This window comes from Eschscholzia californica, unplaced genomic scaffold, assembly GCF_041429995.1.
Source record: "Eschscholzia californica isolate CP2 unplaced genomic scaffold, dmEscCali1.0.p SCAF_3, whole genome shotgun sequence".
In the NCBI taxonomy this organism is placed as follows: Eukaryota; Viridiplantae; Streptophyta; class Magnoliopsida; order Ranunculales; family Papaveraceae; genus Eschscholzia; species Eschscholzia californica.
Genome location: NW_028238420.1, coordinates 51790671 through 51812494, shown reverse-complemented (window position 1 = coordinate 51812494; position 21824 = coordinate 51790671). Strand labels below are relative to the sequence as shown.

General features: G+C 37.9%; 4 protein-coding genes across 4 annotated transcripts; 2 read left to right on the top strand and 2 right to left on the bottom strand.

The window, feature by feature from the left end:
* Window positions 1-2587: 2587 nt before the first annotated feature.
* Window positions 2588-5348, top strand: LOC147551627 (lysine histidine transporter-like 8). Its single transcript, XM_086669723.1, has 5 exons — window positions 2588-3150; window positions 3368-3501; window positions 3781-4208; window positions 4527-4658; window positions 4772-5348. Exons 1-5 carry the CDS (start codon window positions 2753-2755, stop codon window positions 5255-5257), a joined length of 1578 nt encoding a protein of 525 aa, XP_086525849.1. The 5' UTR covers window positions 2588-2752; the 3' UTR covers window positions 5258-5348.
* A 591-nt stretch (window positions 5349-5939) lies between these two features.
* LOC147551626 (uncharacterized) lies at window positions 5940-9144 on the bottom strand. The gene has a single exon (XM_086669722.1). The coding sequence runs from the start codon at window positions 8918-8920 to the stop codon at window positions 6251-6253; it is 2670 nt and encodes an 889-aa protein (XP_086525848.1). The 5' UTR covers window positions 8921-9144; the 3' UTR covers window positions 5940-6250.
* A 950-nt stretch (window positions 9145-10094) lies between these two features.
* On the bottom strand, window positions 10095-14546 carry LOC147551625 (seven transmembrane domain protein). Its single transcript, XM_086669789.1, has 7 exons — window positions 14196-14546; window positions 13816-13885; window positions 13223-13282; window positions 11390-11504; window positions 11089-11204; window positions 10686-10810; window positions 10095-10445 (listed from the first exon to the last, which is right to left on the bottom strand). The coding sequence occupies exons 1-7, from the start codon at window positions 14270-14272 to the stop codon at window positions 10325-10327; spliced, it is 684 nt and encodes a 227-aa protein (XP_086525915.1). The 5' UTR covers window positions 14273-14546; the 3' UTR covers window positions 10095-10324.
* A 4897-nt stretch (window positions 14547-19443) lies between these two features.
* Window positions 19444-21744, top strand: LOC147551624 (demethylepipodophyllotoxin synthase-like). The gene is made up of 3 exons (XM_086670398.1): window positions 19444-20486; window positions 20824-21626; window positions 21716-21744. The coding sequence occupies exons 1-2, from the start codon at window positions 19485-19487 to the stop codon at window positions 21445-21447; spliced, it is 1626 nt and encodes a 541-aa protein (XP_086526524.1). The 5' UTR covers window positions 19444-19484; the 3' UTR covers window positions 21448-21626; window positions 21716-21744.
* The last annotated feature ends 80 nt before the right edge of the window (window positions 21745-21824 follow it).

The following is a 21824-nucleotide window of genomic DNA, read 5'->3' as shown; positions in this document are numbered from 1 at the left end:
CAACCAAGTTAGTTCACCCCTCTTCCTTTGCTCTAGTTTTGTCCAATCATCTTTTAGCATCTCGTTAGGAAAATGTTTATAGTTCGATTCAATATAAAGTTCTTCCATGTGCAAAATCACATACAACCTACAATCAGGCCTGTCAAAGTTCAAACAACAAACCAATTCAACATCTTTGGGTTGTAACCATTTATGCGTTTCTATAAGAAACTAAAAAATGCTAGTCAAACAAGTCATTTTTCTTATGAAACCAGTTTTGAACAGTAACCATTTCAAGGTTCTATGATAAACTTCAAAAATGTTAGACAAAAAAATGACATTGTTTTTACAATCCAATTTATTCTCTCATTTTTTTTCCCAAATTATACCATGTGATGTTCTATGGTTGTCAAAAAATCAGGTTTGACAGGTAACCATTGATAAACTTTTATAAGAAACTTAATAATGCTAGACAAAATATTAAGTTTGATTGAAAGTGACTATATTCTGGATCTAACACTATGCTTGAAAGTCTACAATACAAAATCCTAAATTAGATAGAACCCTAAATTGTCGGTTTAAAATAAAAAATTTAAGCAGAAACCATTTCTTCAAAGAAATCACACAACAACAGAGACAAAGTAACAATACAAATTTTTAGTTGCATGCAAAAAAGAAACATACTCTTCATTTGAACTGATTTAGGGTTTTGAAAATAACTTCCATTAAACCACTTCGAAACAACTAAACCCTAGAAATTTCTTATTAACTAATCAATTTCAGAAAAATAAATCATAGTTAAAGTTGTAAAAATCAAAACCTAATTCGTTTTGTGTTGTAGAAATCAATCTAAATCATAAACAAAGTTGAAGGAACAACAAAAATGATGAAAACCAAAATAACTTACTCTTTACTGTTGATGATGATGAACGAAACCAACAATGGATTATTCCTCTCTCTTACACTCTCACTCTCTCTCTCTTTGGTTTGATATTTGAGGAAAAGACAATTTTTTTTTGAAACAAAAAAGGCTATTTTTTTTTTATGCTAAACGAAAAAGACAAATTTTTCCGGAGAAAGAAAGTTTGTTTTTTAAGAAATAAATGTAATGAATCTCTATATATTATGGTATCTTTTATTTTGGGTTGTTTTTTTTTAACTTAGGATAGGTTAGGCAGTAAAAGAGAATAAGAGGATAGACATGTAATTTACTTTGAGTGAATTTATTTTCTATTTCAGATTATCTTTGGTCTCTAGACTCGTTGATCATGCGATTTTGGACTTAAATCTCATCCCCCGTATAGTGTGGGGGCCTCTAATTTTGAGGGCCCTAGGTGGCCCGCCTGGGTCACCTAGTCCCAAGGCCGACCCTATTTCTTTCTTTCCCATTATAAAAATATGATTTGTACATACCCTACAAACAAAACTCACCTGTTATGTTAGAGTTAACATCATCATGATTTTTTACCAAAAAAAAGAAAGAAAAAGAAAACCATTATGATGCGGTCCATAAGCAGAGGTCAAGGTCAAGGAGCGTGCTCTGTCAAACTTGAGATAAAAGCAAAAATGAGAAACAAAATCATGGATTTAGGGGTATTTTTGTCAAAATCCAACACTTTCACTGATTGTATTGAGATACGAATCGATGAACGATGTCAATCTAGACCGACGATGGTCTGCTTATGTCAAGTGGTCGGTCAACTTTATTCGTTCTAATAGTATTTGATGGATAAGGTCTTGGGTTGTGCGCCTAAAGCGTGAAATGCGGTGGCCCCCGGAGTTGTTGGAAGATGGGTTTTGTATTGGGCAATGGGGTCGTCGAATAGTCAGTTTTAGTCAGACATCCGGACCAACCCGATCTTCTGTTACCCAGTTAAGAGACCAGTTTGTCTAACAGCCCATTTTTTATTTGACACTCTTTCAAATCCTTAGTTTCAATGGATCACACAAGCTAAAATGCCAAAGACTAGTGGATGGCCGTAAATATTGATAGATATTTAATATTATATCATTATTACTCTTATATTTTTTTTAGAAATCTTTCGGATGGAGCACGTACGAGTGATACGTGTGTAACGCGCTCGACACGCACATCGACATGCATGTATGATGTGTCATGTATCATAGTGTCTCTAGTTACGTGGTTGGCATCTCGCATGTACATGTTATATGCGTTGATTGCGTTCACATATTGTCTACGTCTTTTCTTTTTTTTGGAATTACGAATAAACAACAAATAAAAATATGTGGTGTAACTACTCATCCGTCTCAATCTAGTACTTCTAAGTGATGCATGGATGACACTTTCGAATATATATACACTCAAACTTACACGTATTAAGATGTTCTTGCTCGCATCTTCTGGTGTCACACACATATGCAAATGATGTACTACTATTGTTATAAACAATCTCAAATAAGAATACAGAGTCCCACCCATTTACGTGCCAAAAAAGTTCAGGTCCATACGGAACAGGGCAGTCCGAAGGCACTCGGACTGGGCTAATCCCACGATTGATGGATTGAGAGCAAAATGACCCCTCCAGCATAAAAACAGTTCTGTCTCTACTGTCTGTTTCTCTCTCTCCTCTAATCAGCTTTGGGTTTTGAGCTCATGATTTTCATAACTTTAGCTTTAAATTCCCTATCTCTCTCTCTCTCTCTAGCTAGCTTTCTCCCTCACAGTCACAGAGACAAAGATATATAGACAGAACTCCACTTTCCTGTTCACTTGTAAAAATACTTAGAGAGAGAGAGAGAGTGTGTGTGTGAAATGGATGAGAGAGTTGCAGAGATGGAGGTAATGTCGTCAGTTCCAACAACACCCAGAGTTTCAACACCACCAGAGATACTAACTCCTCCATCAGGACAGAGATCACCAAGACCTCAAGGATCAATAAAAGAAGTAAGATCGACGGCATGGACACCAAATTCTTTAATTTCACCAAGATTTTTGAGTCCAATTGGGACACCAATGAAGAAAGTAATAGTGAATATGAAAGGGTATTTGGAAGAAATGGGACATTTAACAAAATTGAATCCTCAAGATTCATGGCTTCCAATTACAGAATCTCGTAATGGTAATGCCCATTATGCTGCTTTTCATAATCTCAATGCTGGTATTGGTTTTCAAGCACTTCTCTTGCCTCTTTCCTTTGCTTTCCTTGGCTGGTACATTACATAAACCTCTCTCTCTCTCTCTCTCTCTCTCTCTCTCTCTCTCTCTCTCTCTCTCAGGTCTCTGTTTCTGCTCTGTTTTTCTTATTATGGAACCTCTGTTTTTCGGTCCATTTGAATCAGACTAGTCAGATCTGAAAAAACAACCATCAGCTAAGAAATAATCTAAGGAGAATCTAACAAATGGGTTTCATTTCTTTTCTTATTGTAGGAGTTGGGGGTTAATTTCCTTGACAATTGCTTATTTCTGGCAACTTTATACTCTATGGATACTAGTCCAATTACATGAAGCAGTTCCTGGAAAGAGATACAATAGATATGTTGAGCTTGCCCAAGCAGCATTTGGTGAGAGTTCCCTCCCTCCCTTTGACTTCACATTTTGTTCTTGGTTGCTAGATAACCTTTATCCCATGTGAGACTATTCTCACGTGCACCAACACCCTCAGCCTAAAACGTGTTTTTTTTTTTTTTCGGGTGACGTGGAACACGTGTGGCTTTTAAGCCTATCATGTGTGGGCGTGTGGCCCTAGCTCTGATACAATGTTAAGTTTGTGCTCATCAAACTCAAAGTTAGATAACCCTTCTTCTATGCGAGACTATTCTCACATCTTTATCTCTCTACAGGAGAAAGGTTGGGTGTTTGGCTAGCTCTTTTTCCAACAGTTTACCTATCAGCAGGGACAGCAACAACATTGATTCTTGTAGGAGGAGAGACAATGAAACTCTTCTTCGAAATAGTTTGTGGACCTGATTGTTCTTCAAATCCTTTAACAACTGTTGAATGGTATCTGGTTTTCACTTCCTTATCCATTGTTCTATCTCAACTCCCAAATCTTAATTCAATAGCAGGTCTCTCTCTAGTTGGAGCTGTTACAGCCATTATATATTCTACTATGGTTTGGGTTCTTTCAATTAGTCAAACCAGACCTCCATCCATTTCTTATCAACCCCTTTCATTTCCTTCAACTTCTTCTTCTCTCTTCTCGATCTTAAACGCTTTAGGAATCGTCGCCTTCGCATTTAGAGGACACAATCTTGTTCTTGAAATCCAGGTATGAACAATGTGGAGTAGTTTTTCTGATATATATAGTAATCTTGAGCTAACTAGCTAAGTAGTTGGGTCATAAGTTGGCTCGGCTAGCGAGTAGTCGGAGCCAAGTCTAAGGGGTATGCGAAGATTAAATGAGACGAGTTAGTAGTGACTGACGAGTCAGTCGCCTACGTACGAGACTCAACGATGGTGAGTCACTCAGCTAGGCCTAGGACTCAGTACTGTCCGCTCAACTATTTAGACCTTGCATGAGGTAATTGAATAGTTCTTGGAATTATAGTTGTTTCAAATTCTAAACGAGTTCACTTTGGGTTTATAGGCAACAATGCCATCGACTTTTAAGCACCCGGCTCATGTTCCAATGTGGAGAGGAGCCAAGGTCGCCTACTCCTTGATTGCAATGTGCTTATTCCCTGTTGCAATCGGAGGTTTCTGGGCATATGGAAACCTAGTAAGTGCACTTTTTTCCTCGTTTTCATCGTTACCATGAATTTTTCTTTGCTATTTAGTCCATAAATTGCATAGTAATCTTGACCTAGTCTGAGTATATTTATGTTCATGTAGATGCCTTCGTCGGGGATTTTAAATGCTTTATACGGATTTCACAACGAAGATATTGCAAGAGGGCTTCTAGCAACAACTTTCCTCTTGGTTGTGTTCAACTGTCTCAGTAGCTTCCAGATATACTCAATGCCTGTTTTTGATAGTTTTGAAGCTGGTTACACTAGTCGTACTAACCGTCCTTGCTCAATTTGGGTTCGATCTGGTTTCCGAGTCTTGTGTGGGTTCATCTCCTTCTTCATTGGAGTAGCACTTCCGTTTCTATCTAGCCTTGCTGGTCTTTTGGGTGGTCTTACTCTTCCAGTCACATTTGCTTACCCTTGCTTCATGTGGGTTCTTATAAAGAAGCCTCAAAAGTATAGCTTTAATTGGTATTTCAATTGGATTCTTGGTTGGTTAGGGATTGCTTTTAGCTTGGCCTTCTCCATTGGAGGTATTTGGAGTTTGGTCACTAATGGTCTTAAACTTAAGTTCTTTAAATCTAGCTAAAGTTGTCTCAAATAATGTGCTGGGGTTCTAGTGTATTCCTGAGATGTAATTTTCTTCCAAATATTTATGTCAAAGAGTACTTTGCATTTAAGTGTTAACGCTTCATTTTTTACATAAAATACCCTTCCACGTAATATAAGTACAATCGTGACACAGACAGTTCTATAATCTCAATGGTTGGAGATAAAGTCCGCAGTTATATTGTCCCCACTTTCGACAGCGGTCCCAAGCCCAAAACCCACCCAAAAGGTCAAACACTTACTAAGCTTTAATGTTCACCTATAGCCCAGACTCCGGACACTCTCGCGGGCGATGCAGGACTATCACAATTCACTTAGGAGAAAGAATTTAAGGAGTTCATCTCAGAAGAACAACCTTTAACTGTCTGTTAGAATTTCTCCTAAACTTCTTTTTGTCATTTAAACAGATCAAAATAAAACATACCCACCCGTCAACTGTTTGTGAAAATGTCTCTTACGATACTCTGATATATTAATAATTGGATACAAACTAGTCTCCTTATCATGGATTACTAACATGAGTATTTGATTCATAAGAACATATAACAAGGTGGGTAGTTAATGTTTTTTTTCCTTCTTGGGAAGGCAATGATATACTTCATACATGATTTTTACATGAAGAGCTTCTCCTTGTTTAGATAATAAACTTGAAAGATGAAAGCTAGTCAAAAAAATTGCTCTCCATTAAAACTAGCAGGCACATTTTTGTATACATTTCATACAAACAAGTTAAAAAAGAAAAGAAGGAATTAATCCATATGTAGTTATCATTATGTGTATCAGAATTGCATCTTGACCCCCCCTTCTTCTTTTAGCTCTTTTTTTTTTATTCTTTATATCGATTATAGCCTTCTTGTTCTGATCAACTAGCAAGATTGGGTGGTCTCAGTAGGTACTTTTGGCTTTGGACCCATAATAAGAGCTGAAGTGAAGAAAATGGGAAGCAAGTAAGAAATGAAAGAGAGACTGAAGTCTAGTAACCTGGGAACATGGGTGGAGGAGGAGATGAATATGCGAATCCAATGTTTGGTGGGAGGATGAAGTCATCTGATGGAGTTGGTGGAGGTGGTGATTGGACTGGTGGTGGTGGAGAGTGAACTGGTGGTGGAGAGTGCACAGGAGGTGGAGGAGAGAAAACCGGTGGTGGTGGGGAGTGCACTGGAGGTGGAGGAGATTGAACTGGTGGTGGTGGGGAGTGGACTGGTGGTGGGGGAGAGTGCACTGGAGGTGGAGGAGAGTGAACTGGTGGTGGTGGGGAGTGCACCGGTGGTGGGGGAGAGTGGACAGGTGGTGGTGGGGAGTGTACGGGTGGTGGAGGGGAGTGCACAGGTGGTGGTGGTGGTGGGGAGTAAACGGGTGGAGGAGGAGAGTGAACAGGTGGTGGTGGGGAGAAAACTGGTGGTGGAGGAGAGTGAACAGGTGGTGGTGGGGAGAAAACTGGTGGTGGAGGAGAGTGAACTGGTGGTGGTGGGGATTGAACTGGAGGTGGTGGAGAGGAAACTGGTGGTGGTGGTGGTGGAGAGTAAACTGGTGGTGGTGGGGAGTACACTGGTGGTGGAGGGGAGTGCACTGGTGGTGGTGGGGAGTGCACTGGTGGTGGTGGGGAGTGCACTGGTGGTGGTGGGGAGTGCACTGGTGGTGGTGGGGAGTGCACTGGTGGCGGTGGAGACTGCACAGGTGGTGGTGGGGGCGATTGAACTGGTGGCGGTGGTGTAGACACTGGTGGTGGTGGACTATACACTGGTGATGGAGGAGAGTAAACGGGAGGTGAAGAAGGTAAGTTCATCGACGGCGGAGGTGAGCGTCTCCTCTTTACTGGAGATAAAGTACTCGGAGATGGTGCTTCGGGCGCAATAACTGGTGGTAAGTTCTTTGAAGGAGAAGGACCCGGGGCTAGTGCTGGTTGAGATGGGTTATTAACCGGAGAAGGAACGGGCTCTGACTTAGAAGGCTCTTCCGGTTGAGATGGCTTGTTAACCGGAGAAGGAACACGTTTTGGCATATAAATCTCTTCCGGTTTAGATGGTTTAGATGGAGAAGGAACAGGTGTTACATGTCCTGCCTTAGAAGGCTCTTCTGGTTGAGACGGTTTAGACGGAGATGGAACAGGTCCTGTCTTAGAAGGCTCTTCTGGTTGAGATGGTTTTGACGGAGATGGAACAGGTCCTGCCTTAGAAGGCTCTTCTGGTTGAGATGGTTTTGACGGAGATGGAACAGGTCCTGCCTTAGAAGGCTCTTCTGGTTGAGATGGTTTTGACGGAGATGGAACAGGTCCTGCCTTAGAAGGCTCTTCCGGTTTAAATGGAGAAGGAGCAGGGGAAGACTTCGAAGGCGGTTGTGGTCTAAACTCTTTCGGCGTAGAAGGAACTGGTGATGGAGATGATTTCAAAGGCTTTTGTGGTTGAGATTGTTTAGATGGGGAAGGAGCTGGTGACGGAGATGAGCTAGAAGAACCAGACCCGCACTTAGACTTACCACAATCAACCGGCTTATTCACCACTGCTGAACAAGTCTTTGAATCCTTCTGTTTAGGCCTATCAGGCAAACAATTGTTCGAATCATCTAAGTAAACATTAGAATTACTTGATGGAACACAAGTAGCCGATTCTCCGTTGAAAAAGTTATCCGAGAATGTAAAATTACTCAATAGAGGCAAACCACAGAGATTTTGAGGAATAAATCCTGTTAACTTGTTATTTGATAGAACCAAAGATTCAAGAAGCTTCAATCTGCAAAATGTTTTTGTTACAATTCCTGTAAATGTGTTTGAACCAGCATCGAATACACTTAAGTTCGACAAATTCTCGATCTCTGGTGGAAAACAACCCGAAAATTCATTATTGAGGAAGCTTATCTCATTCAAGGTGTTACCCATCTTCCCAATACTTCTTGGAATACAACCAGTGAACTTGTTATTGGCGAAAACAACAATCGAAACAGGGGAATTACCCATGTTTTCAGGGATATTTGATTTGAATCTGTTATCATTCAAGAACAAAGCATCTAGATCTTTATCGAATAGAGCAGGAGGTAATTCCCCTTCGAAATCATTATACCTAAGATCAAGATACTTCAAAGACGGGATCGACAAAACAACATTTGGAAAAGGACCCACGAATCGATTATTACTAACATCAAGTTCATGAAGTAATGTCAATCTTGAAAAACTTTCAGGTATGATTCCACAAAATCTATTTGAGTTTATATGAAAAAGAGCAATATCAGTTAAATAACCAAGTTCAGAAGGAAGATGACCAGCAATGTCAGCACTGTTAAGATCGACACCAGCAACTACACTGATTGATGGATCATCAAGAGCAGCTGAACAAAAAACTCCTTTGTAAGAACAAACTTCAGGACCATCCCAATCACCAGTTGTGTTAAATGGGTCTGAATAAATAGCTTTTTTCAATGCTTGTAAAGCGATATAAGCTCGACGAAGTCTCGAATTAGCAAAAACTACTTTAATATCCATTTCATATTCAATATCATCAGGTAAATCACCACTATTTTCTCCAAGAGACAGAAGTTGTCTATGGGTTATTAATGAAACCTCAGCATCAGTTAGAGCTGAGGAGAGAGAAGGTGAAAATGTAAATAAGAAGATTATTAGGAATTGAGGGTATGATCTTAAAGACTGCATTTTGGAGAGAGTTTTGATTTTTCTTTTTCTTGTATATATTTCCCCTGCACAACCTTGGAACTCTGTCCCCAAGGTTATAATGAGGGGAATGTTGGATTTAATGTTGGAGAGAGTTTTTATAGATGAGATCAATCATATTCTACAGAGAGAGAGAGAGAGAGAGAGAGAGAGAGAGAGAGAGTATTGGCTATACATTCTTCACCATTTTTAGTGATTAGTTTTGATAGTTTAGTTTTGAATCCGGGAAGGATGGATTAAATCTTGATCACCAAAAGCTTTGTGTGGTTGATCTTATTTTGGGGGGAAGGTAACTGTTTTTAGGGTCTCCATTAAAATTTTAATTAAAAATAGGATGCCATTAGAGCCAAGTGTGGTTATTTTCCAAATAACCCCTAATTTATGACCAGTTTCCTTCTTAGTCATCTAGTTAACTAGTTTATAAGAAATATACAAATGACTTATTTTCCTAAGTTTTTTTTAATTATTTTCTTATTTAATCTCTCTCACCTTTCTTTCTCTTTCTTCTTCATCAACATCATCTTTCTTCATCTTTTCCAACTACAGTCAATCTCGGAAGTCAAATTCTTCCATAGATAATTTCTTTTCTTGTCCTCTCTCTCTCTCTCTAGTCTCTACCCTCTTTCGTTACTCTTCTCGATTGGTTCAAATATATGTCTACAAACAGAGAACATAGAATGTGTTCTCTGTTCGAATATGTGTTGGTTCTCATGAACATACCTCTGTCAAATTAGTATTTCTTCTCCATGTTACAAGTATAAAACAAGAATAGTAGTTGAATTCTGAAGCACTATATTTACGTATGTACTAGAGGGTTAGCTCGAGCTCATAGAATCGCCTCCCCAAATGAACAGTCAAATGATGGAAACTTTAAAATGGAATCATAGGAGGAGTATTTTTAAAGAGAGTCTGAACCCAGAATGCCCTCAGTCCAGAATTAAAATGGAATCATAGGAGGAGTATTTTTAAAGAGAGTCTGAACCCAGAATGCCCTCAGTCCAGAATTATAAGTTCTTGACGACTCCAGCCGAGGGACTTTGGCCAAATATTTTCTTCATTTTTGTGTAGAAGTCTAGATGATTATTGGTCTTAGCACTTATTTAATTCCTCTAACCTAAATTCTTCCATGCGGACAAAAATTTACAAGTGGTTGATATTAGACAATAAACCTTTCATTGAAACTCATTCTAACCTTGTTCGTACAGATAACTCAAGCTAAAAATACATAATAGAAATTTAATTCGAGAGTAGAAAAAGAATCGAATTAGGTTTCTCTACTAATTCTACAAATAAGATCAAAGATCATGCAAAGTTTGCCGAGATCTCCTAAGTTATATCCGCCATGGCAGAAATGTCCATTAGACTCTGTCTATGATCTTGACTTACTCAGACAGGTCTCTGACATGCCGAGAAGAGTTGCCAACTGATGAAGGCCATAACCAGTGAAGACAACAGTTCGAAGCCTACAACTTTGGGAAGCTCCCACCCCAATCCTCGCCTTAGATAGCTGTAAGAGCCATAAAACATAATAAGTAAAGATGAAGAGAAGTCGAATCAAATCGAAGTTATAGTTGAAACAGATCGAGTATAAAAGCAATTTTTTTCATACAGATACAGCTATAGTTCCAGAGAGAACTCTAAGTTGCAGAAGAAATATGAAAATGTTTTGTTCAGTAAGATATTAAGATGTGAGCAATGAATTCTACTCTAAATTCTCAAGTAAGTGGTTCAGAGATGCAAAAAATACCTCGTGGTAGTTGGCATTGTTGCAAGGATCAAAGCACAAATATAAATTATGGGTATAAGAGTCCTTGGCTTGTTTTTCCGAAGCCACATCAAAGATCCCAAAGCAGCTAGCGATATAGTCAATACCTGAACTCACAATTACATAAAAAATGAATATAAACTTATAAACCGTTGGTAGTGGTGAAGAACTCAAAGAACCAGTTAGGGGAGAACTGGAGAACCACGCTGAGAAGATAATATATTACTAATAAGATTAACAGAACTAGAAAACAATACGAGAGAGAAGATATATATTCAAGAGAAAAACACTTTAAGCTCGATGAGCTTCTACAAAATTTTGCTCAGGTTTTTGTTAACAAAGACAATTTGATGCTTTAAAGTATGAATGACGAAAATTCTCGTACCAGATTCGCATTTGCTTCAAGACCTTGGAAAATGTATTCCCATGTAAACTCTAGTCCTCTAGCACCAACCAACAAGGGTGCAAGTCGGTGTAGAACGGAATCAGCAAAAGCCCATCCTAAGAAGCAGAGATTAAGTTAGTTACCAAAAGAAAATGGCAAAATTTCTTCCAAAATAATTTAGAAGAGTGAAGCATTTCAGAGATCATATCAATTGATTCGGAACGAATGTAATTTGCAATTTACATATCAGTTGATAAAACATTATAACATCTTTGACATAAATAAATAAAGGATAACTCACCAAGTCCAACAGCTTGGAATTTATGATGCTGAGAGATGTTTCTATGGGTCAACTGTGTCAAAGCATAATAAAGGCCAGCAACATCTACAAACCCAATTGCAGCTTTCAAGAGTTCCTGAGGGACATGAGTTGCAAATGATAATGAGCTACCTTTTCAAAACTATATAAGCTACCTTCTTACTGCAAAAGTACATGTTAGTTGTATAAAGTAAGTCGATACAATATCAGTCGTGCCTAAAACCCACCAGTTTACCACAATAATTGAAAACAATAATTCCTTTTATGCTAACTTCTGTACTTATTTAGTAAACCCCACAACAAAGTAAAGAACTTTTGGGTTGCTCAGCTGAAGAACTGGTTAAGAGTTAAGTTCAAACTGTCTATGATAAACTGGGGGTCTCCAAGAAGAGATTCACTCTTTGGACCAGAAGGAAAAATCTAAGACCTTCCTCCGGGTGAATTCAACAACAGGAACAAGGCCACAGCGGAGCTAGAAAATTTAATTAGATTGGAAGAGATTAGCTTTGTATAGGTGCAGGGAAGAGGTCAAAGATGATTCCTAGACATGATTAAGGAGTTCTGGGCATCCGGCTCACTGAATGGAAGTTAAATAACACATTCCCCGTGTTGATCCCGAAGGAAGACATCACCGAGATTCTGAATGACAACAGACCGGTCAGCTTGATAGGCAATCCATATAAAGTACTTTTGTGTCAGACAGGCAAATACTTGATGGAGTCCTGACTTCACGTATAAGATTTCAAGAAAAACGGCATCATCATCAAAGCAGACTTGGAGAAGGCCTGTGATAGGGTGAGCTGGGATTTTGTACCCAGCACCATGGAGAAAATGGGTTTTGGGTACAACAGAGGTCGTGTATCCATGGCTACATCTTCTCAGCATCTTTCTCAGCTCTGAACAATGGAATTACAACTCACTAGCTATAGAGGTCTATGTAAGGAGACTCAGTGTGACAATATCCCATATATTGTTCTTGCCGATTGATGAGATCCTCAGTCAAGCCATTGCAAAAGAAGAAATATTAGAGTATCTCAGGCTTTAGGGTCAAAGATGCTACATCAATTACACCCTCTTTTTTCCTTGATTCAGAGGAATCACAAATAAGGAAATCAAGGATTTTATGTGGTTCAAAATGGTCTTTAGTCGTAATATGATTTACCAGAACAGTTGGGTTTATCGGATAGGAGATAAGGGTAACCTAGAATCCCTAGCTGCGATCTTTGATGCAAGGTAGGCAAACTTCTGGCAGCACTGTATCTAGGATCTCTATTAGGTCAAGAGTTTCTGAAAAAGTCCTTTATGGGGGGGATTGGTCTTACTAACTTGGAATCCTCAAACATAATAGACAGGGAAGCACTGGATCTGACTACTTACTTGGGTCAAAGATTTGCCGTTCCTAGACTTCACAATTTGCCGGGAGGCTATGATCACAACATTGTAAATCTTCACTTTTTGGGCAAACAAAGTGTGCCAAGTCAGGATCGGCCTATTATAGGGTCCTGACAATTCTGTAAAGTTTTTCTTTTCTCTTAATTCAATCAAATCGTTCAAGAAAATGAATTAAGTTTGTAACACGAGTTCTTGCCAATAATTGTAGCTTCTCATATGGGATTTTTTTTTAACAATCTAGTATAAGAATTATTCAAGTATTTCACATCTAAGAAAGAGCTGGATGTCATAGGCAAGGGTGAAAACGAGATCTTGAGATAATAAAATCAAGATTAGACTCTCAAAACAGTAATATGAGCCGTGAGGCCTTCATACCAAATTTAGGTGGTTCACACTGAGAAATAACGAGAAGAAATTAAATACCTGATATGGATCAAAGATGTCAGTCTCCGGTACTTTGAGAAAGGTCGCCAAACAAATAAGCTGCCATGAAAAGAAAATAAAACCACATGTAAACAAATACTGTAAGTACATGAAATAAGAAATGGACTGAGATATGATTATATACTTAAACTGATCTACTAATGGTGGTTCACTGGTTCATTCAACAATTGATACAATTCTACAAGATTCTAATGCTTTATCGTTCACATTTGGTTTGGTCATTACTCATGAGTTGAATCATGTTTACTTAGCTGGATATACAGTATACTAAGGAGCTACAGCGACCCACATTGAACAAGTATGCGATTGGTAGTGGGAATATGAACTCTGATTCACCTTGTCCGCTTGCCGTCAAGTCTGTTTTCCGGGGAAGTTCTACTACTCAAGGATTGATGTCAGAAGAAGGGATTGCTTAAGGTCATTTAACATGTATGTTTTTAAAGATAGCACCTACGCTCTAAAAGCCTCTCCACTCTCTCGCGCGCCTTACCCCACCTCACTACTTTCAAATGAAGTGACAACCTTGATTACCATTAACTTGATGAAATGAAGTAGATGTCACATATACCAACCTTTATTAAAGCAGTTCCAAGATAAACAAGAGCAGCTTTAATAGAAGAACCAATTGTATCGTACTCCGATCTGCATCGACAAATACAAAATAATATGAGAAATGAGGAGACAAAACTTAGGTTAGTAAATTACTAGTCTATAACAAATTTCCAATCCTGTGAGAAGAAAAATAAAATCTTCATTTTAGATCACACAACCACAATTTTGAATCTAGTTTCAAAACTACAATAAGGGTTTTTGTTGGGTGTCTTATAAGAAAGATGGGTAGTTCAAAGAGATCGGAATGGAAACGAATTATGAACTGAACTAGGGTTTCGACAAGTAAGTGAAGGTAATGGTGGATCTGTAAATAATTGAGGGGAATTAAAGGAGGACTTACAATGGCGTAGCTGAGTAGTAAACGGCGTGAGGGCCAAAGGTGAGGATTGCGCAGTTGAAGAAGTGAAACATCGTCATCTTCCTCTCTCTCTCTCTCTCTCTCTCTCTGGAACTGTTTCTCTCTAGATAGATATTCCTCTCTTTCTTTCTCTCTCTAGCTGAGTTCGAGAAGAAGTTGGGTAAATGAGCGTTTGACGAAGGGAAGATCTAGGCCCTGTTATTGCTGGACACCACATTATTGCGAAAAGCGCCCCCGGGCCATTGCATAACACTAGGTTGTCGGACGGGTTGATACTTGATAGTGTTAACATAAACTCCAAAGATCCAGAGTCCCAATTTGAGTAGAGTTCCCATATGGAATTTTGTCTCATCAAGCACTCCTTGTTGTTGGACGTCCAGGGCACTCCATGGGCCGACCATGCTCTGGTCTGGGCCTTTCTAAGGTCGCCCTTAGCATGGCACGAGTCATGGCCCCGACTAGATTTTCACACTTTTGTTCCATTTCTTGTCATTTTTTAGCGGTCCTTGTCCGGACCATTTTAGACATTTTTAAGCGGTTATAATCCAAGCCTTTTATTCCATTCATCTAGTCATATCTTTCGACTGAGTCAACATTCTTTAGTGGAACCCGTTGTAGGATCTGGTCGTAGTTAGTCACGAATCATTTGAGTGACTCGTCGATCGTAGTCCGTTTCTAGCTTTCTTAATACGACCGGACTTGATGATCTTCTTCATAATTTTTCTTATCCAACAAATTGAGCGCATTATCATCTTGATTGAAGGACATCTCCTTCAGACTCACCTTGTCTTTTCTGAAATCCCAAGGCATATCTGGTTGCAGTTGAGTTAAAGTAGAGCTTAGATGTCTGGGACACTCGTACTGACCCCCACTTCTAGACTTAAGTGATAGAGTTTTATCCGAGTCTACCTCCCTGTTGACTTGTCAATGGATGATCCGTTGGACTTTTTGTCTTTTTTTGACTTATCGACCTTAGTCGAGACCCTCTTTTAGATCATCACTACACAAATACCATACCCCCACCACAACACCATCATATTCTTACACCACCACCCCGCCTCTACGCCTTAACCAACAACATTATACATCCAACAACGACACCACAACCGTACTACCACCATCATACCCCTCCATCACCACCACACCTCCGTTATCATATTTCCGCCACTACCACATCTATCACCACACATCTCCACCATCATTTTCGCTACAACAATTATCACGAAAGTCATAAACAAATTAAATTAAAATCAAATATCTAGAGAAAAGAAAATCAGAAAATAAAAAAAGAAAGTTATGTTACAACAACAAACTTTTTGGCATTTTTTTCTTATTTATTATAGGTAGCTAATTTGCCAAATATAATTTTGAATTTAATAACCATGGAGAATGTCTCAGTCAAGGTTTATCATAACCGGCACTCAAAAAACTGTGTTCTAATATCGAATAAATGAATTTTGTATTCTCATGTAACAAGAAATCAAATTTTAGTGGTTCTTAAACTAATGATTTGAGATAAAGTCGACGGACCAAAATGAGGAAATAATTTTCTAAACATAATAATATGGTTCATATGATCTCATTTAAGAAAAATAAACATTAAGGTTAGATTCTTAGGAATTCGTCAACAAGTAATCAAGAAGAATGTTCACCTTTCTTTTTTTTTTTTTTTTTGGTAAAAGGGAAGATGTTCACTTGAAGGTACCCTATTATATTTTATTTTTCTACCATTATAAATGCATGTATGCAACCAATTTTGACTTGGGAAAAAAGTTGAAAATTTCAATTATAGTTTATACCGAATTTGGAGGGAAAATAAAAAAAAATATTGAGCATATTTAAATGAACTGCCCCTAATTCACGTCATATTTAGGCCTGTTATTGATCATACACATTGGCACGCATGCAAAGCTTTAGAGTTCACGCCCATCGTGCTTATCACGTCTCATGGATGATAGATGTATTAATGTCATGTAATGACTATCGTAGTTTTAAAGTTTGTCTATCTCACTACGTTAACCTGAACTCTAGTGATTAATAGTGGCTAAATAGTCGATCTGTGTTATTATCGTACTAAAATGGTTTGTCTTATTATAGCATAATACTTTTGCCTTTTTGTATGATCGTATTGAAAAATTAATCTAATGAGTAATATCACATACGTAGCTCTAATTTTGTCATTTTGTTCTCTATATATGGTAGCAAGACTTTGAATTTTTTAATATTGTGTTATTTATATGTGTAAAAAGGTGGGATACATTTATAGAAAAAAAATGCATGCATGTTTGGTAATAATTACTTGACAAAATGCTTTTTTTTAAGATAAACAAGAATTACATCTTTAGCGATTTTCGTTTTATAGCTACATATATATTATATGTATGTTTCTTATGGGATTTAATGCTTTTTCTCATTCTTTGACGGGGTTTCTTTTGGATTTCTTTTGGAGATCTCACTTCATATGTTTTCTCTTTTTTTGTTGTTTTACACTATGAAAATTCTTCTTTTCTTTGCAGCAGATAACTGCAAAAAACAAAATGTGTGTATCGTTCTGAAATTAATCAAAGGTAATTGATTATATTATATAATATGGAGTAAAATATTATATGTAAAACAAATTGTTAGTATTCTTTTTTAAATTTCAGATACCAATATGTTTCAAAAATAGAATTAAAGGGCAAAGAACAGAGAAACAATTTGATTAGAACCGAGGTAAATGATCTCTTTCTTTAAGACTATAATTTGCACGACTTATTATACCAAAAGTATCTACGTTGTGTCTCACAGGATACAAAGGATTATCTTTTCGGAATGGAGGTACTTGGTTCTTGGTGATCCAAAAAACGGTCACTAGTTAAATACGGTCAATAAGTAAAGAAATGACCAACAAATCAACCCATATAAAATCAACATGGAAGTTGAATCCGAAATAGGTCTGTCACTCAAATTCAGAACAGGGCCTGAGATCAGGCCGAAAGGCGTAGTCGATGGACAACATGTGAATATCCATGTACTACCCTTGTTGGTCGCGAGGGACGGAGGAGGCTAGGTTAGCTGAAAGATGGTTAATTTTAATCATGATCTGTATGTGAATGAGTCGAATTACCTAGCAGTGAATTATCTCTCGAGAGATTGGGAGAGATGTTCACCTAAAAATATTTCGCCATTTTACTATTATTGTTGTTTTTTCCACCAGTTGTGGAAAATGAAATGGTCTAAACTGCAATAGCATGTTTTTCAAAGTCAAAATTCCAAGTAGATCTAAATACCAACATGTCATCCCTATTTTATACTGAATTACTCAAGTAGTGAATTCAATATATTGAATTTAGTAAACAGGTATTTGACTAACAAATCAGGATTAAATTCAATATTCAATTTACAATTTTGAGTAAGGTGCTGTTTGTTTTTTTAAAAAATTCAGATCTGAAATCTGAATTGGGATCAATTCAGATTTCAGATGTTTGTTTTTCTTATTTAAAAAATCTGAAATGTTGGCTGAATTGTGTTCATGTCTGAAAAGGCTGAAAAGTAGCTCACACTTTTCAGACTTCAAAACAAGTCTGAATACAAAAGCCCAAATCTGAAATGAGTTAAATGACACTAATAGCCCCATAAATTACACATATTCTCATATAGCCCAACATTTTACCACCACCACCACATGAACCACCACCACCGGAACAAACCACCACCACCACAACACCACCGAAACAAACCACCACCACCACTGCCGAGACAGGAACAACTCACCACCCAAACAACCACCTAGAAAACAACCACCTAAAAACCCCCTTTCTCATTTCAGCAAGTTAACCCTAGAAATTTTATGCAAAAAAAAAGTTAACCCTAGAAAAAAAACTCTCAATATGATCATCTTCTTCATCAACATCTTTATACTTATCAACTTTTTCTTTAGGTTTAGAAACAACAGGAGCTTTCATCTCTTCATGAATACCTTCCATAAACGCATCAAGAGGGTCAATTTCTTCTTCTTCTTCTTCACCACCACGATTACAATTCGATTCCTTTACTTGTTCATCAACATTTTCATCTCTGTCGTCGTCGTACTCGATGTCATCAAGATCGTGATCTTCATAGTTATCATGAGAACCACCACCAGCACCACCGCGGCGTGATGATGGAGGAACGTATAGTCTTTGAGGAGGTTGAGGAGGTTGAGAACGTTCGAAATTGTAAGTTGTTTGTTTGTTGATACCAAACCCTTCGAATCCGAATTTTCTCTTAGACATGTCTCTGTTGGGATGAAAAAGTATGAAACCCTAATTCATTGAGTGTGAAAGAGGGGGGATCTATAGAAGAAGAAGAAGAATAGAAATAGAAGTATAATCTTTAATCTTAGAAGTGTTAGGGGGTTTTTTTCTAGGGTTTGAAAGAGGAGAGGTAAAAATTATGAAGTGAAAGCTTACCAGAGTTTGTCTCTCTCTCTCTCTCTAAGGGGATGAAGAAGGGTTTGGAGTTTCATTTGCCGAGAGAGAGACCTCCATCGATCTCCATCTGTTAGAGAGAAGGAGTTTGAGAGAGAGAGACGGTGGAGAGATGGTGATTAGGTTTAGGTATTAATTTCCTTTTTATTTTCACCCAAATGAGGATTGAGAAATTAAGGTTTAGGCTTTGTTTGTTTAGAGTACGAAATAAGGGTATAAATGTCAAAGTCTTAATTCAGACTTTATAATTCAGATTTAAAAAACAAACATCCAACTTGTAATATAATTCAGTAATTTCAGATTCAGCAAATTCAGTTCAGCAAATTCAGATTCAGCCAATTCAGATTCAGACTTAAAAAAAAAAACAAACAGCACCTAAGTCAATTCAATAATGTACTTGCATTACATTACCATTCATAATCACTTATATCTTCATAGTCTCTAATTAATATGGTGATGGACATCCTAAAAAAATTATTTATATTTGTATACTTCTATGCATTCTTGAACGGGTTTTTCGGAAAACAACTTGCAGAAAATTTATCCCCATAGAAAATACATATTTGCGAAGCTACGCTATTCTATAAAGAAAACAAACCCATATTACGTATAACAAATTAGTTAACGTTCTTAATAAACAGTCTCACACGTAAGCTTATTAGCGAAAAAAGAAATATGATTCAACTTTTTTTTGGAGGTCCTAACTGGGAAAGGCTCCTTATGAACTAGTCAAAACTACACTTAACTATAAATAGAGGAGATCATGAAGTATGTCATTCATTATTACCAATAAACCCTAGCTAGCTAGCTAGCTATCTTCATCATGGATTCTGAACTTTTCAAGTTCTCATCAACCTTTACAATACTTATAACTTCCTTCTTTGCTTTACTACTACTCCACTTCTTACTTTCATGGAGGTCATCATCAAAGACCAAGAGTAACATATCATTATCAAGAAAGCAAGCACCAGAGGCAGCTGGTTCATGGCCATTTCTAGGTCATCTTCACGTCTTAGCCTCAGGACCTGACCTTCCCCACATAAACTTGGCAGTATTGGCTGATAAATATGGGCCGGCTTTCACCATACGGATTGGTCAAAACCCGGCACTCGTTGTGAGTAGTTGGGAAATAGCCAAAGAGTGTTTCACTACAAACGACAAGTTGTTTGCTTCGCATCCGAAGCAAAAGGCTATGCAACATCTTGGTTATGACTATGCCATGTTCGGGTTCTCCCCATACGGACCATATTGGCGTGAACTTCGTAAGATAATGAACCAAGAAGTTCTTTCGCATACTCGGCTCGAGTCACTACAACATATATGGGACTCTGAGATCAAAACTTCCCTTAGAGAACTATATGAGAGCTTGATAAGCAAGAACAATGAAAAATCTAGTAGTAATGGTGAAGTTGTAGTGGATATGAAGAAGTGGTTTGCAGATTTAGTACTAAACATTACTGTTAAAATGGTTGTTGGGAAGAGAATATTTGGTAGTAACAATAACCATGAATACAATCAAGTAGCTATTACAAAACTAAAAGGATTATTTAAGCTTGTGGGTACGTTTGTGTTGGGTGATGCTATACCCTCTCTAGGGTTTTTGGACTTCGGTGGTCATGAAAAGGAAATGAAAAGTACTGCAAAAGAATTGGACTCTTTAATGGAGGAATGGCTACAAGAACATAAAAGGAAGAGATTATTATCCGGAGAAATGAAGAAGGGAGAAGAACAAGATTTCATGGATGTAATGCTCACGATACTCGAAGATGATACGAAGCTAACAGAATTTTACGATGCTGATACTATCAACAAGGCAACCTGCTTGGTACGTATACGAGAATCATATATCTTGACGCTAGGTTCACAAAAAAATTGACACAATTTTTGCCTAAATGACGTGGCAAGATTCTTTTCAAACTTTGAGAATCTGGACCGTTCTCTTTGTGAACGAATTATGTTTTAACTTCCAAGATTCAATCGAACTTCGAAAAAAGACTTGCCACATCATTTCAGCAAAAATTTTGTCAATTTTTTTTGAACTTAGCATTTCCCATATTAAATATCGTACTGTTAAAGTTTCTAACCGTACTAAAATTATACTAGATTGATCTGTCGATAAATATTCGAAAGTTATAAATTTTGGATTAATTCTATTTTGACAGGGTCTCATAACGGGAGCGGGTGACACTACGGCCGCTATCGGAGTGTGGGTCCTTTCCTTACTAGTGAACAATCAGGACAAGTTGAAGAAAGTCCATGATGAGTTGGACATCCACGTAGGAAGAGATAGACAAGTGGAAGAATCAGATATGAAGAATCTTACTTACATCCAAGCTGTACTAAAAGAAGCGTTTCGTCTACATGGAGCAGTCCCATTGTCTGGTTTTCGCGTAGCAGCTGAAGACTGCACCCTAGGCGGTTACCATGTCCCTGCAGGAACTCGACTGATAATAAACGCTTGGAAAATTCACAATGACCCGCGAATATGGACAGATCCATCAGAGTTCAAGCCAGAAAGATTTCTGACTACCCACAAAGACATAGATGTCAGAGGCCATAATCCTCAACTCATCCCATTTGGTATGGGTCGAAGAGGGTGTCCGGGTGTCCCCATGGCACTTCAAGTGTTGCACTTGGCACTGGCTCGGACTATACATGGGTTCGAGTTTAAAACACCTTCTGGTCTACCTACAGACATGACTGGCACTGCTGGTCTAACTAATATGAAAGCTACCCCACTCGAAGTTCTACTCACCCCACGCCTTCCTCCTAAACTTTATGTTTAATCATGAAGCGAACTGAAAAATGACCCCATGTTTTTCGATCTTGTCAAACATTTTATGTAGGGGAGAAGTGTAGAACCCTTATTTTACATAAGATGAGTTTGGCCTAAATTTACTAGAAATAAACGAATACGTACATTGTGTGCAGTATTTGTAAACTATCATCTAAAGTTGGTGTTTTTGTGGATAAATTAGCTTTTAAGTCTTTCATGTCATAATTTTAGCACTAAAAATTCCAACGTATCTTCATGTTTACCTCAATATGTTTTAGGAATGTGATGTAAAGCTCATTATGTTTGGGTTTTAATCCTTATAAAATGATTTGACTCCTCCTTCAAAGACCCAAAAACCCAGATTTGGATTTGTTTTCAGTGATATGA